The sequence below is a fragment of the Fusarium vanettenii genome, assembly GCF_000151355.1.
Source record: "Fusarium vanettenii 77-13-4 chromosome 9 genomic scaffold NECHAsca_6_chr9_2_0, whole genome shotgun sequence".
NCBI classification, from domain to species: domain Eukaryota; kingdom Fungi; phylum Ascomycota; class Sordariomycetes; order Hypocreales; family Nectriaceae; genus Fusarium; species Fusarium vanettenii.
Window position 1 is genome coordinate 2,176,080 of NW_003315877.1, and position 15,484 is coordinate 2,191,563.

The 15,484-nt window shown below is 49.6% G+C and overlaps 5 protein-coding genes across 5 annotated transcripts; all 5 read left to right on the forward strand.

Annotated features, from left to right (window-relative positions):
• Positions 1-42: 42 nt before the first annotated feature.
• Positions 43-2,339, forward strand: NECHADRAFT_85208 (uncharacterized protein; the record flags this gene model as incomplete). The annotated part of the gene is made up of 7 exons (XM_003050216.1): positions 43-365; positions 413-954; positions 1,015-1,247; positions 1,298-1,455; positions 1,499-1,648; positions 1,719-1,947; positions 1,998-2,339. 7 exons carry the CDS (start codon positions 43-45, stop codon positions 2,337-2,339), a joined length of 1,977 nt encoding a protein of 658 aa, XP_003050262.1.
• A 549-nt stretch (positions 2,340-2,888) lies between these two features.
• NECHADRAFT_85209 (uncharacterized protein) lies at positions 2,889-3,272 on the forward strand (the record flags this gene model as incomplete). Its single annotated transcript, XM_003050217.1, has 2 exons — positions 2,889-2,993; positions 3,051-3,272. 2 exons carry the CDS (start codon positions 2,889-2,891, stop codon positions 3,270-3,272), a joined length of 327 nt encoding a protein of 108 aa, XP_003050263.1.
• A 940-nt stretch (positions 3,273-4,212) lies between these two features.
• Positions 4,213-5,060, forward strand: NECHADRAFT_85210 (uncharacterized protein; the record flags this gene model as incomplete). Its single annotated transcript, XM_003050218.1, has 2 exons — positions 4,213-4,643; positions 4,703-5,060. 2 exons carry the CDS (start codon positions 4,213-4,215, stop codon positions 5,058-5,060), a joined length of 789 nt encoding a protein of 262 aa, XP_003050264.1.
• A 3,354-nt stretch (positions 5,061-8,414) lies between these two features.
• Positions 8,415-11,888, forward strand: NECHADRAFT_85212 (uncharacterized protein; the record flags this gene model as incomplete). The annotated part of the gene is made up of 3 exons (XM_003050219.1): positions 8,415-8,833; positions 8,897-10,401; positions 10,447-11,888. 3 exons carry the CDS (start codon positions 8,415-8,417, stop codon positions 11,886-11,888), a joined length of 3,366 nt encoding a protein of 1,121 aa, XP_003050265.1.
• Positions 11,889-13,448: 1,560 nt separating this feature from the next.
• Positions 13,449-15,339, forward strand: NECHADRAFT_85213 (uncharacterized protein; the record flags this gene model as incomplete). Its single annotated transcript, XM_003050220.1, has 3 exons — positions 13,449-13,604; positions 13,654-14,539; positions 14,594-15,339. 3 exons carry the CDS (start codon positions 13,449-13,451, stop codon positions 15,337-15,339), a joined length of 1,788 nt encoding a protein of 595 aa, XP_003050266.1.
• Positions 15,340-15,484: the final 145 nt, after the last annotated feature.

Genomic DNA, 15,484 nt, shown 5'->3' on the forward strand with positions numbered 1-15,484 from the left:
GTTAATTGTATAGGTGGATAAATTGTCCTCTTCCAGCCGAAAATGTCTGGAAAGGGAGTCCTTCAAGGTCAGACTTCTCCGATCCTTGATCTCGAAGACCTCTACGAGACGACAGTGGAGGAGCTCCAGCACCTCCTCGGTGACCCTGACCACCACCGCTGGTCCCTGGAGGACGAGATTCGCATAGACGACTGGTTGGTTCAGCTTTGTGTTTGGGGAAGTGATTTGGATGTTGAATCAGGAGCTCTGCAAAAGCTGCGCGAGAAGGAGGCGGTTATCGTGAGGGGCGACCTCGATCGTATACGATCCAGCATCGCCGTGGCTAAATATCTATTTTTTCTGGAGCCCAGAGCTAGATCGGCGGAGTGCGTCTTGCCCTCACAACTAAGTATATCAGGCTAACACCGACCAGGAATGCATTGGACCGACTGGGCCTCAACATCCAGAACTTGTGCGAGCTTTCCAATTCTTTGCAGATCGCTATAGATCTTGGAGAGCGGAAGGGCCCAGCATTCAAGGTCAAGGAATACATGGACCTAGTCAGTTGGAAGCTAGCTCCTCCCCAACCCAGCGACCTAAAAGACGTTGATCAGGAAAGCTCTGGGACACACACATCCCTAGACACTACCATGCAAGACGCAGAAACTGGGTTCTCTGCAGATCTGCTATCCGTCTTGCATCGATGTCAAAGACTAAGTGCCAGTGGAGACCCATTCTGGCCGGACGGGCTCCTCAAACGCATCATGACAAGAGAAAGAGTCCTCGAAAGTCTTGATTCACACGCCCAAGAGTCTATTGACATCATCGTTCTACCAGAGGAGGTGGACCCAAGTCTTTCAGGCCGAGGGTTGATTAAGATCTATGCGCTTCTGATCTTGCTAGGGAAGAGTGACCAAATCTTAGTGTTCATCGAGGAAGGGCTGCTTGATAAAGACTTGCCACTTCGCTTCGACGGTACCGACTTCTTCCGAGAGGAAGAAGCTCTGAGATGTTTCCAGGGTTAGTTGCCTTCAGAGAGGAGCCTCTTTGACTCCCAGCAGTGGGGGTTTGCTGTCCCATCCTTACGGCTTGCACCTGATGGGTCTCCGAATCATTACGACTTGGATAGACGAGCGATCATCCCTTGGGCATATGATAGCACATATCCTGTTCTGGAAATTGCCGGGGACAACGATGGGGAAGTTTCAGAAGTGCATCGCATTACCATTGACCCCGACAGTCAAGGACTGTGGGAGCCGCTGCAGGAGGTAGGTCATGACCAACGTACAAGAGAAACATGGCTGACCCTTCTCCTTAGATGGGCCTAGACGACACGTTCTTCGCCCTCAAAACACTATCTATGGAACACGGAGATAAGGACACGTTTAGTATGGAACTCGATCAGTTACGGACGCTGAACGTTACTAGATATCAGCACCTCGTTACCCTCCTTGCCTCAATCAGCTACAACGGGAGGTACCATTTCCTCTTCCCTTACGCAGAGTGTAACCTCTTACAGTTTTGGAAGGATTGACACCCAGAGCGACCGCCTCATGATCTGGAAGAGATGCGATGGCTCATACGACAACTTGCGGGGCTTGCGGGAGCCATGGGCACCGTCCACACGCAACGAGGGTACCACGGGGACATCTGCCCCAACAGATCCATTGTGTTAGATCAAATCATGATCCCAGGGGGGTTATGGTCCTGAGTAGCTACGGCATACCTTCCACAAATAGAGCCAAAATCAATCTTGGTGATGTCTCTCCCCGCTATTGGCGCCTGAGACATAACTCTCAAGGGGATACGTCATCACAAACATACGACCTCTGGTCCCTCGGATACGTCTTCTTGGAGTTTGTCGCCTGGTTTCTGGGCGGACGCGAACTTGTTCATCTACTTGAGATCCAATGGATATCTCAACCACCTAGTGGCAGTGTTACGCCTCCTAACCGTGAGGCCATGGAGGTTGGTCACTCTCATCTTGGACATCTATGATCTATGCTAACTATCTGTAGTGCCTTGAGCAACTGCGCCTCCATCAAAACCGCAACAGCTTCACTGAAGAGACTCTCTCGATCATTGAGAAAAGGATGTTGTCTGTCGTTTCAACCGACGCAGATAAAACATACTGCTCTAACCTTCAGGAGGACTTTCGCAGGCTATATCTACAGTGCGGCGGCGACCTTGATGCATATCCCCCACCCAGTGGTCTTGTATCAAGTCGTCGTGAGCCCCCTCTGGCTTCAGCAGAATCCAAAACGCCAAATCAAGCGAAAATCAATACCCCAGGGCAAGACGACACGGGAACGTTGGATGTGGCGATAGACACAGCGAGCGGGTCGCACAGAAACAGCTAGGAGTCCAATTGCGAAGGCTACAGCGTGGGCTGAATCACCGGAGAAAGTGTATAGACTAAAAGAAACAGGGGCAAAGTTTCACCTTATCCAAGGGGATAACTTATTAGAGGTGGTCTAGTCTTTCCCTCTCGTCGCGTATCTCCTTGCTTACGCGGGGACTATTATCCTATACCGAGCGAGGATCTAGACTAATTATAATTAAATTCTTCTTAGAATTACTAAAATATAGGTTAAAGATTTATAAATTATTATTTAAATTCTAGAGAGGCTTAGATAGTGCTTTAATAGTAGAGGTTAATATGCTCTAGTAGCCCTCGCGTAAGCAAGGAGATACGCAATCTAATTGGTCTTTCGGAAAGTTACCGCCATTTTCGGATGGCCTCGGCCGAAAAGATCTGGCGCGGAGCATTTCCGACATGATGATTGCTTTCCGCAGCTCTTCTTAACCCGAAAGCCCATACATAGATAAATATGCCGTTTTCTACTTATTCCTCGTCCCAGATCATTTGGATGACTAAATCAACTCTCCATTTCATATCAAGCCTCAACATGAGCCAGCCAATTTTCCGAGTTACTTTGTTCAAGATCCCTCGTCAGGAGGATCAGCAAAAGGTGTTAAACATCTACAACAGCATGCCTCCGAAGGTCATCAAGGTCGGTCTTGTTAATCGTCATCCTTTCCATGAATGAGGCTTAACGAATAATACACAGGATGGAAAGCCCTATGTTCGACTTGTGACTGTCGGCAGACCCAAGCCTGACCAACGTGCCCAAGGATTCACCGTGGCGGCTGTCTCTCGCTTTGACAACTCAGACGACATGGCGTACTACGATAATGAGTGCCCATGCCACGCTGAGCTCAAGACATTTGCCAAGAGCGTGCATGAAGGGTTGGTGATGGTTTATTTTGACAATGAGTTATTATCGGTCTAGTCATTATCCTAACCCATTCAAGCATGGAAGCGGCCTTGTATAAACTTACCGAATAAGATCTCTGACAAATATCTCACTTTGTGATCCTCAGAAGTCATGTTTTATGTCAAGTTGGAAAAACCCCAGCTCCTAAGGGTTAGGTACAGGGTAGGTAGCTGAAGGCCAGTTGCGCACCCGTGAGGTGGATTTTATATTCGGGGGCCGGCTATGTAACAGTCAGCAACAACTGTGTCGGCAGGAGAACATCCGTCACGTTCTTCTTTTTACTGAAGAGACGGTTCAAGAATTCACTGTTTATTGCTTTACGGCAAAAAGAGTGCATTGACTTGGTTTCAACTGTCCATAACAAGGCGAAGCACGACGTGGAAATAAAGCTTGAATGTTCAACAAGATCCAAAAGATCGTTCACGAACGGCCTACTTCTTGACTTAAATGGGTGATTGAGCATGTAATGATAAATTACACCTCAGTATTAAACCGCCATCCACGTATGGCCCCCACCCTTGCGTGTCAATTGGACCAGATCTCGCGCTGTAACTCTCAAAGAAGGTTACTGTTAGCTCGCCGTTAGCCTGACGACCGGCGTACCCGTTCAGCCGCGTTGGTGGCGTGAAGCCCTGAACCATCCCCTGACTCCTTTTCCTTTTTCTTCTTCAGCTCATCAAGAGACGCCAAGAAAATGTCCAAATCGTCAGCTGTTGTTAGTCGACGTCAGTTCTAGACCCCTGGGCCCACTGTAACGCGAGCTTATTATTAGGCAATCGTGGGTTTGTTGACGGCTAAGATCTGGGCTCACAGAGACTATTGGAAACTAGCGGCTGTAGTCAAAATTAGTGCCAAGCCTCTCCCGATCTTAAAAGTGTACCAGCAGCCCCAATGGCGAAGGAACAGGAGCACTCAGCCTTCAACCTTACAGTCTTTGCCTTTGCTTTCTTTTAATATGAAGGTTCCTGTCGTTTCCATAGCGTTTGCTGCCCTCGCCCTTTGCGGCAGAGGATATGCTGGACCTTGCATTCCCCAGTCTTCGGGGCCCACCACTGATGCTACGGCTTCAACCTCTACCGCCATCTCATCTGCCACAGACTCTTCCTTTGTCGAGTCTTCCACGTCTACCGACACGTCCTCTTCAACCGAGATTCTTACCACGTTCATCACGCTCTCCACCGAGTCAACCACTTCTGTCGCCTCCACAACAACCACCACGTCCGAGAAACCCGAGCCTACAAACGTCATCGTCAACACATCATTCGACGAGCCAGACAGCGAAGGTCAATATACCGGCGCACCCTGGGTTCTGTCAGACAGCCACAGCATCAAGAGTGGAAGCATCAACTCCAACCCTGCCTTCTCCCGTTCAGGATCCCGTTCAGCGTATGCCCTATCTCATGACGACCCTTGCTATGATGCATGCTAACACATTTACCTGTCAGATTCTTCACCATAGTCGTTTATTCCCAACGAGGCCGTGCTGCACAAACCCTCGACCTGGTCCCAGGCAAGACATACGACCTCTCCTACTGGTGGCTCCTCAACAAGGGCCAGCCCGCTGCCAACTGGGGATGTTACACCACTGTTATCGTGTCCAACAGCGCTGGCCAGAGAGTTGTTTACAAGGACAACAGAATCGTTGCCCCTCTGCCCCTCAACACTTGGACGGAGCATCATGTCTCCTTCGATTCTACGGGACCCAGCTCTAAACTTGAGATTCTCGCCTTTTGCAATGCTAGAACGGGCCCTGACGGGGTTAACATTGCTCTTGACGATATCACGCTGAAGGAACGAGCATGATAGTAAGCATATTGATGCTAGAACAAGACATTTATGTACAGAAAGTTTTAATAATGCAAGTCTGTGGGAGGCGGCATCCGCCTAGCCCAAGATTTGACAATTTAGCTCACATTCAACAAAGTGTTTCGTAGCAACCCTCTCTTGTTTATCATTATCACGACCTATAACAGCGCTCTTTTCAACCCTCCTACAGTCTCACGTGAGGGACATGCACAATGGAGGAGTTATGTAAGCTGCATATGCTTGTTAGGCGCCGTCTAGGCGCACAGGTCCTGTGTGCTCGGGGCACAGCCCCCCCTGTCGGCAGGCTAGGGGCACAGTCCCTTGACTAAGCATCCGTCTTGACGCAATTCCAAGGGAGCAATTTTCAGGGGTTAAGCATCTTTATCCTGACCTCTGCATCATGTCATCAATCAACCTCAATGGATCAATTTCCGGAAGACTGCTTACCTCCTGAGCATACATATGCATCCAGAGATGATCTATTCCAAGCGATCAATGACTGGGCATCGCCACGAGGCTATGCCTTTGTTACTGGAAGGTCCAACAAAAGCAAGTCTGGGAGGCTTACAGTATACTTCACTTGCGATCGTGCCCGTCGGCCTCCAAGCGCCTCAAGAAGCCGTGTTCGGGCAACCTGCACTCGAAGTACTCTCTGCCCATTCTCTGTCATCGCAAAGGAACTACCGGACGCATCTGGCTGGGTTGTACGACATCGATCGGATAGTCAATATGCTGTACATAACCATACGCCAAGCACCCACCCGACTGCCCATCCTGTTCTACGAAGGCTCTCAAAAGACGACAAATCAACAATTAGCAATCTTACAAAGGCTGGAATCAGCTCAAAGGAGATCAGGACCTATATGCGGCAACATTCAAATTCCATTGCAACCCAGAAGGATATCTCGAACAGTATCGCAGAAGCTCGACGATCATCTCGCTTTGGCGAAAATACAATGCATGCTCTCATTAACCAACTAGACCAAGAGGGTTTTTGGAATCGTATGCAGGTGGATAGTGAAGGCAGGGTTACGGCGGTTTTATTTGCTCATCCTGACTCACTTGCGTATCTGCAAGCGTACTCCGACCTTCTTCTTTTAGACTGCACATATAAGACGAACCGATATGGCATGCCGCTTCTGGACATCATCGGCGTTGATGCCTGTCAACGATCATTCTGCGTTGCCTTTGCATTCCTCAGCGGCGAAGAGGAACAAGACTACCTATGGGCTCTCGAACGACTGAAGTCGTTATATGAGATCTGCAATACAAGCTTTCCATCTGTCATTATTACAGACTGCGCTTTAGCTTGTATAAATGCAGTTGCTATCTGCTTTCCTTCTGCAGTCCTTCTGCTGTGCCTTTGGCATGCCAATAAGGCAGTCCTTGCTTATTGTCGACCAGCCTTTATTCAATACCGGACGGACCCAAAGATAATGGAGGCAGGGCTTCTTAGGTGGCAGGAGTTCTATAACCAGTGGCATTCGATCATTCAATCAGCTGATCAGATAACCTTCGATCAGCGGGTTCAGCAGCTTGAGCAGCGGTATCTACCCGCCTACGCCAATGAGATTGCATATTTGCATGCAACGTGGCTAAACCCCCACAAGGAGAAGCTTGTAAAAGCTTGGGTTGATCAACATCTCCACTTTGGTACTGTTGTTACCTCCCGTGTGGAAGGTATTCATAGCCTGCTTAAAAGCTATTTGAATACGTCTACACTAGATTTATTTGAGGCTTGGGGTGCCATTACACGAGCTGTTACCAACCAAGTCCATCAGCTACAGTCAAACCAAGCCCAGCAGCAACTTCGACAACCAATTGAGCTTCGTATAGCTCTATATAGCGCTGTTCAAGGCTGGGTATCTTTTGAGGCGTTGAGGAAGGTTGAAGAGCAACGAAAGCGGCTTTTGGATAAAAACTTCCCCCTGCCCCGCTGCACTGGCGTTTTTATGCGAACACTGGGATTGCCTTGCGCTCACTTACTTCAGACCCTGCAAGAACAAGGCAAAGTTCTTCTTCTTGAGCACTTCCACAAGCATTGGCACCTCAAGCGCTCAGGGCAGCAACAATTGCTTCTTGAGCCTCGCGCTCGAATAGATGCAAGGCCCGCCGTATCGAACTTGCCAAAATCAAGCACAAGAAGACTACCGAGCTCCTTTGAGGCCGCTGAGGCTATAGGAAAGGCAAGAGCGAAGGCCCCGTCAAAATGTAGTAGATGCCATGAAGTTGGTCACCAAATGAATTCGAAGGCATGTCCCTTGCGGCATCAAGAGCTTTTGGAAAGGGTAGCAGCAGAGGCAAAGGCACTGGCAGTAACAGAAGCATCGGCAATGACAACGGCACCGACAGCCCTCGCTGATCAGCCAGGGACTATGACCGGGATCCTGCAAGACTCGACCGGCGGCGCCTCTCGGCGGCCAGGATCCCCTGTTCATGAACCATCTCCTTTGCCTGGCCCGCCATCGCCATCGCCACCGAGGTACGATTCGCCACAGGCCATATATGGACGATATGTCGCCGCAAGGAGCGCGTGGTACGCAGCGCAGCCGGCTGGCAGCATCAAGACGAACCAACAATATCGCAGGGCAATGGGACTCCCACTAAGGTATGACAAGCCGAGCTACGAGTGGTGCTTGGACTACAAGCAGATGTCCAAGCGCTGTGTCACGTCAACAGGATCAAGAGATTGGACGAAAGAAGAGATGATGGCGTATTTGGACTGGAGTAAAGCGGAGGATGAGCGAGTTGAAGCACAGGTTGCCGAGGAGATGGGAGACGATCCTTTAGCGAATAGAAGAAGGGGAGTCAAAGATATTTGGGGGAGAATCGAAGCGGACAGTAGGGAACAAGATGCTTTGCACTTAGCTCGTGGGCGCACAGAAGACTGTATCATTGTTGGAAGTAATGGGTATTAGACGATCACTTGGTACAAAAGCTGTCGAGTATCCTCTAGTTGCCGTAGCTGTGTAAATTTGGATTGGATAACTCTCCCCACCCCCATTTCAGCAATCATATTTGAAAGGTAGTAATCGACTCTGTTAAATGCGTTGGTGTATTCAGTCAGTTCCTGATTCAACGGAAGGAAATGCTTAGTCAGGGGACTGTGCCCCTAGCCTGCCGACAGGGGGGGCTGTGCCCCGAGCACACAGGACCTGTGCGCCTAGACGGCGCCATGCTTGTTACATAGACTTATACCATTGGTCGAAACCAACACGATATTGATTGTGGCTGAACTTCCCCTCTTCCTGTGTCTTTCTTTCAAGCTCAATTATCATCTTCTTTTGCCAACCTCTGAGTGTGAACCAGCAACGTCTGAACTCCCTTGTCGTATGTCCCGCGCCGTCTACCATGTCTGGGTTCGAGGCACTTGGCTTGGCATGCTGTGTCTTCCAGACCATCAGTTTCACCCGTGAGACCGCCAGCGTCTGCAAGGCCATATATCAAGGCCAGAAGACTCCAGATTCCATGCTCGAAGAGAACGCCACTGCTATGATTCAGGCTGCGGATGAAGTCAAAGCATCCTGCAGCGTGATATCCACACCAGAAGAGAAGTGTCTGGCCAATATTGCTGGGAAGTGCGCAGAGGCCGCCAAAAATCTTGAGGGAGAGGTGCAAAAGATCACAAAGCTTCACAAGAAAGGCGATTTTCCAGCAGCGATGCGCGCTCGAGCTAGGTCTTTATGGAAAAAGCGAGAGATCGAAGAGCTTGACGACACTCTACAGCGCTATAGAGGTACCATGCAGACCCTCCTCATCAACCAAATCTGGTAAGACTTGCTGAATTATCACCATTCATCATTGATGCCATCATGCTTACTGGCAGGGTACAGCAACCAAAGCAAGGCTCTTGAACTGCGACAACGCCAAGACTTTGTCAAGCTCGACCAAAAGCTCCAATCCTTCATAGCAAATATCGCTGCCGGCCGAACCAAGATGGAGGATCTCTTGCGGACCGAGGGAAATCTTACTCGAGAGCATGTTACCGCCGAAGGCACGCGAGTTGTGAAGTCCGTGGAAGCGCACGTTACCAAGGAAACGCAAGAACGTGAGCTCAAGGCAGCGACTGAGAATCAACGGGAACGTCTCCTTGGAAGCCTCAGGTTCCAAGAAATGAATCAAAGACGGAATGAAACTACTGATCCTGAAAAAGCTACTTTCGAACGCATCTTTCGGGCAAATGAGAGCACGACCAACGTCGGAGAGACGACCGAGTCTCGACATGACACCGACGAGGATGACACTGACAAAATTGACGTGGTTTGGCAACGCTTCGTTGACTGGCTCCGATCAGGCGAAGGTCTATTCTGGGTCCAGGGAAAGCCAGGTTCGGGGAAGAGCACGCTCGTCAGGTATATCATCAACGATAAGGCCACCCAAACGCTCCTCGACCAATGGCACTCTGGAACCAGAATAATCTCGCATTTTTTCTGGAAGATCGGGACGCCAATGCAGAACAACAAGAAGGGTTTATTCTGTTCTCTTCTCTATCAGCTGCTTCAAGACAACAAGGAACTTATCAGTTTTCTCATTCGTACATTCCCATTCACCGAGTCCAAGAACTACCCTCATGACTGGTCAGATGGAGATCTGGAGCGGGTGCTTCTTACCGCCCTCGAAGCAAAGGAAGTTGCACAGCCGGTGTGCATATTTATCGACGGCCTCGATGAGTACAACGGCGACGACGGGGACCATGGTTTGATGGACAGAGTCCAGAGACTCATCAAACCTGACAAAGTTAAACTGTGTGTTGCCAGCCGACCAGAGCCTCGACTGCTGAATCGGCTCAACGAAGTACCCTATCTGAAGCTTCAGGATCTGACTGAGCCCGACATGAGAGACCACATTCAAACGACATTCAACAAAAGCGTACGAAACAGGAAACCTTCCGTCAAAGAATTGAATGTACTGGCGGATCGTCTTCTTTGGAAAGCCGAGGGTGTCTTTCTCTGGGTCTGCCTTGCATTACGGACCGTTGTACGTGGAATCGAGAATGGAGACTCGGGGGATGAGCTGGCGGCTCGAGTGATGCAACTTCCCAATGCCCTCGAGGACCTGTACGCTGATATGTGGAAGAGGCTGAACCAAGACCAGCCTCTGTACCGGGAATCGGCAGCGACCTATTTCCAACTCATAATTGGAATCGGCCGGGGAGAATACTTCATCCCGAACTTTGGTCGTCGCGATGGCATGATAGTAAGCAGCCGTTTCATCACATCGCTCCATATTGCATGTGCAACCCAACCGACGTTACAAGAAACAATGCTTCCAATGAACATGGATATGAACTTTGAAGGTCAAATACGAGAGCTCTGCCGCAAAACCGAGAGCGAGATACGTACGCGATGTGCTGGGCTTGTTGAGATAACTGCACCCAAACCAGTGCTGGAGGACGAACTACCAGATGAGGAGAATCCGACGTGGAAACTACTCAATTCAGTCAAGTTTATCCACCGCACCGCCCACGACTTTCTAGTCGACACAGAACAGGGAAAGCAGATTCTCAGTCACGCCAAGCTTTCGAGGTCGGAAATGTACTTCCAGACGATGAAGGGCGCTTTGTGCTGGATCCAACTGGTGTCAGACGCTTTTGAGACTTCTTACGACATTGATGGTCAGTTGAGAGCGTTGGGCAAGTTTTTCAAATTGCAAGACGAGTACAAGGGCCCGTCATGTAGAGCCATGGAGCTTCTGTCCGTCACGCAGTCATTCTATGAGAAAGGCTTATTGGATCACTGGAAGATCCAATGGCCGCGCACTCCATTTCTAATGCACGTATTAGAAACAGAGCCGACCCTGTTCGCGCTAGTCGAAGAGAGCATAAATGCTACACTCGCTACGGACATACTCAGAGGAGTGACATGGTCATCTCTCTCCGAAACAGACGAACCACGGGAGTTAGCGGCGAACCTGGTCTCTGTTGGTGCTGACCCAGTTGCCGTCAGCCCACATGCAGTGAGCTATGGCCATGGCAGGTTCACTGACATCTGCCGGAGAAACGCGATTTGGAACTTGCTAGACGAATTTCTCGTCAGACAATGGTCACGTAGAAGATACTCGGTAACTGCACGCCGCGCTACAGAGGCAGCTGCAGCAATGTTGGAGAAGTGCCCCGGCTTTGACAACTGGGGGCTGCTGGAACCTTTGATGCTGGGAGTAGACAGCGGTGTTCAATTATACTCAACCCGCGAACTAGCGGAAATCAAGAACGTGGGATGGGAATGCCATTTTGGCTCGGGAACTGCGGTGTTTCTGGTCCTCGAGGCAAATACGTCCTTCCTCTTAAAGCACGTCTTGGATAGTTTGTCCACACCCGATAGAACGGAGCTGAAATCTGTGGTGCAACAGCTAGAGGCCAGGATCACCAACCCTGTGGCTCGAGTATGCTCGGTTCTTTTCGATCCCAGGTCCAGACAAGGCGGTTGGTTTCGGGTCGTGGACCAAGGCCCATTCCAGAGCATCACCGCTTTAATATTCAGCTATGCGCCACAGCCTGACAAAAGTCTAGAGGCGGATTCGAGGCTACCATTTCTAGAATGGTATGAGACTGCCCTCTCTCTGACGGAAGATGCAAATGTCCTGGAAAGCATAAATGAAGAAGATGTTTTCGCGGCACAAGCTGATGAAACGCGGCTCGGGCGATGCAAGTTGGAGCAAGGTGGCTTTGATTGGATTCGTGAGGTTCAAAAGCTGCCTAAGTCGGGTCGCAGCCCCCCGGCCTTTCGGACCCTACGCGCTACGGCTGAGTTCTATGGCTCTGACTCCGAGTCCGGTCCTGGTTCTGGCTCTGGCTCTGCTGAAGAGCATGATGCAGAGGCTTGCTGATGGCCTGAGGTTGCTTTTTGGCGGATAAAACAGTTTGGAAATAGACATGGAACGGAAATGACACACGGGGCAAGCATCCTCGGCGATAGAATGAACATGATTTTCTACCAAAGCAGCAAGTTACCTCAGCCCTTGTGTATACTTCATAATGAACTTCATCAGTAGCAGAACAACACGTATCCTGATATTTAAAAGCCACGATTATTAATGCATCACTGAACATATTTTAGTTCATTTCTCTAAGCCTCGACGATTAGTCCATCAGCGTGTCTCAAAGATTGGCGCTCCAGTACCTACCTCGAACCCTAAGCACATGACAGCTACAGAACAAGCTGAAGGAACTTCGACGGCCAACGTACGCCCGAAAGAGTACATGTGTCTCTTTATGTGTTCTTTGATGGAGCGTATGACGAATACGTCATTGGAAAAGTAGAAGGGATCTTCGGGCTCAGTTAACCCATCAAAGGCCGGGCTGCAACTATAATAAAGAACAGATCTCAAACACAATATAACATCATGACCCGATGTTAACACAGTGGCCTGTGGAAAAGTAGAAGAGTAGAATCTTGTGTACCTGGCCAACCAAACAGAGCGAGGACTAAGCATGTGCATGAAACTGAATCTGTAAAATATTACCCCAGATGTTGAGAAAATCAAGAGATCAAACGCCACATCGAGTCAAGTGCAAATATGTAGTTACTTCGCGTTATAACCGTTCAAGAAAACAACACTCACGCCGGTTAAAGCTCTTAGATGTGGGCAACTCGCCAACATTGGTGTTCGTTCAGAAGCGAGACTTGCCGAGGACAAGTTTGCCCTGAACATAGATTCATGGGCTGAGGTATAACAGTACAATTTGGCTTTGAGATGGCTCGTGTTCTTGGCAGATAAGACGGACTAGCATGGTAGGTCTGTCTCAGTGCCAGAAACACCTCATCTCAGTGTACTGGTTTATTTTTTTCTCTAGCGGGGGAACTCATCACACTTGATGATCAACCTCTGAAGGTGCTCCCCATTGCCGATGAGCACCGCATATTGCTTTTCGTTGAGTCTGCGGTGACACTTTCGTCGGGCCTGTCTCGGAGAACACAAGCTCATTTGTTGCACAAGCTCTGTTGCACCATATCTGCCGCCTGTGTACAAAGTGAAACCGACTTTTCTTGGTTTAAAACTGATGTAAAGTGTCACCAGGCAGATCTGCGTCTGTTGTGGGCGTGTAATGGCGTTGGTGATACTTCGTAACCTGTGCAACTATAGTATGCGCTCGGCCCAAAACTAAAGGCGGGGGTTTTATCGACTCGGAACAAAGAATTTTGGAATGCAGATCTCATCCGACCTGTTTTGACGATGTGATACATGTGATCAAGTTGTTTTCGTCGCATCTTGCCCCTGGATCGCTACACCCTAGGTCGATGTCACGGCGTCCCGGTCTGGATGGAAGCGGAGAAAACACGATGCGAATCCCATGCCATTACGGTCATCATTTACATATAAAGGCTGTTATGTTCTATATGCTACATTTGTTTGCTCAACTCCTATATCCGCTATTCTTTCTTCACAATGCACACACTCGGGTTTTCACTACTCATCCTCCTCACACAAACCAGTGCTCTCGTCAGAGGCATCGACTTTGCAAGGCATGCAGACGAAGACCTTCCCCTTCTGAAGCTACCCTGGGGGACCTACGAGGGATACCCACTACAGGAAGACGACAACGTGAGTCAAGGGGAATTGAACGCAGGGGAACCAAATTAACCAACGACAGATCTACCTCTTCCAAGACGTGAGATTCGGTGCCAAGCCTGAACTCTTTAGCGCACCAGAGTTTCCGTGGTGGACCGATCACTCTATTCAGCCTCCTTTGGATGGACGGAGCTGTATCCTGGTCGACACATCTCAACTCGACAAGCCTCCCGGCGGAGAGAATCCAATCAACGACCCTTTCGACTCCGACCCAAATACTAGTGAAGACTGTCTGTTCCTTGACCTCTATGTGCCCAAGTCCGTGATCGACAACCCAAATGGCACTCCAGTACCAGTGGTGGTATGGATACATGGAGGTGCCTTTGCGTTCGGAAGCAAGAACCGGCTAGGCCCAATTGGCACCGGGCAATCTATCCTGAGGGCAAGCAAGTACCAGACCATCTTTGCCGCCGGCAACTATCGATTAGGTGCCTATGGCTGGTTGGCTGGCGACTACATGCAAAGCGCCGGCCAAACAAATGCTGGTTTATACGACCAGGCTTTGCTTTTCGACTGGGTGCAGCTATATATCGGCCAGCTCAATGGAGACAAGGATCAAGTATCTGCCTTGGGAGAGTCAGCCGGCGCAAGCTCAATATTGCACCATCTGATCCGAGAAGGCGGAACAATTGATCCCACGTTTTCCAGGTTTGCTGTTCAGAGCCCAGCCTTCGAGTGGGCTTGGGATAACTCGCCAAACGGCCAGCTGGACAAGATCTACAAGAACTTTTCAGAGCTTGCTGGTTGCGGCCGGAACTTTGATATTGATTGTCTCAGGTCCTCCAAGAACCTCTCAGACGCCAATCAAGCATTGTTCAGCACTGTGAAACAGACGGGACTGTTTCCCATTGGCCCAGCGGTGGATGATGTTTGGGTAAAGACACTACCTACTATCTCCTTCGCAAACGGTATGTGATTGTTCCCTTGATGCCTTGGCTACGGCAAGCTCACGGATCCAACAGGTGACTTCTGGAAAGAAATAAGATCTACTATTATTTCCCATACCATGAACGAAGCTGCATCCTTCGCACTAAGCCGGATCAATTCTAAAGAGGCTTTCGACCATTTCCTCGCTTCCTTTTTACCTGGCGCCAAGTTGGAAAGCCAACGGCAACAGATCGCTGAGCAGTACAATTGTACCAAACTCTTTGATGGTAACTATACCTTGTGCATCACAACAACCATCCGCGATGCGGCCTTTACCTGCAACACCCGAGATCTGTATTCAGCGTATCCCAGCAAGTCACACATGATTCAATACGGCTTTCCTTCTCCCGAGCTTGCCAATCACGCCAGCGATCTTCTCCCTCTCTTTGCAAATTCGTACGATGAAGTGGTGCAGATGTTGGCCCCCAGCTTAGGCGAGTTGAAGGCGATTGCCTACGCTTGGCTGCTGGTCGACACAAATCTTTCTACGGCATATCAGACGTACTTCGCATCTTTTGCAGCTTCTGGTGACCCCAACGGTCTAAGTCTTCCATTAGTTGCCGGCCAGCAACCCCCTGAGTGGCCGATTGCGGATGGTTCTGACGATAAACTCGCAAAGGTCCTCACAGTGCAGGCTCCTATCAACCAGGAGGCATTGGTGTTGGCTTCAGATGAGCAAAACGGGAGAGAGCGATGTGACTTTTGGACGACTTTGGCGAAGGAGATTGTGGAGGCTCAGGGACTAAACCAAGATGCTGCTACTGACTATGGTGAGCTTTGATTGAGTGGCATCTAGCGAGGTTGAATATGATTTGGATATTAAGAGATGATTAATATCGGGAAGAAGTGTTGCCCTTGTGGGTAGACTCATGCATCAATGGAGACCAATACATCAAGATGAGACTACTTTTATGCACCCTGAAAGG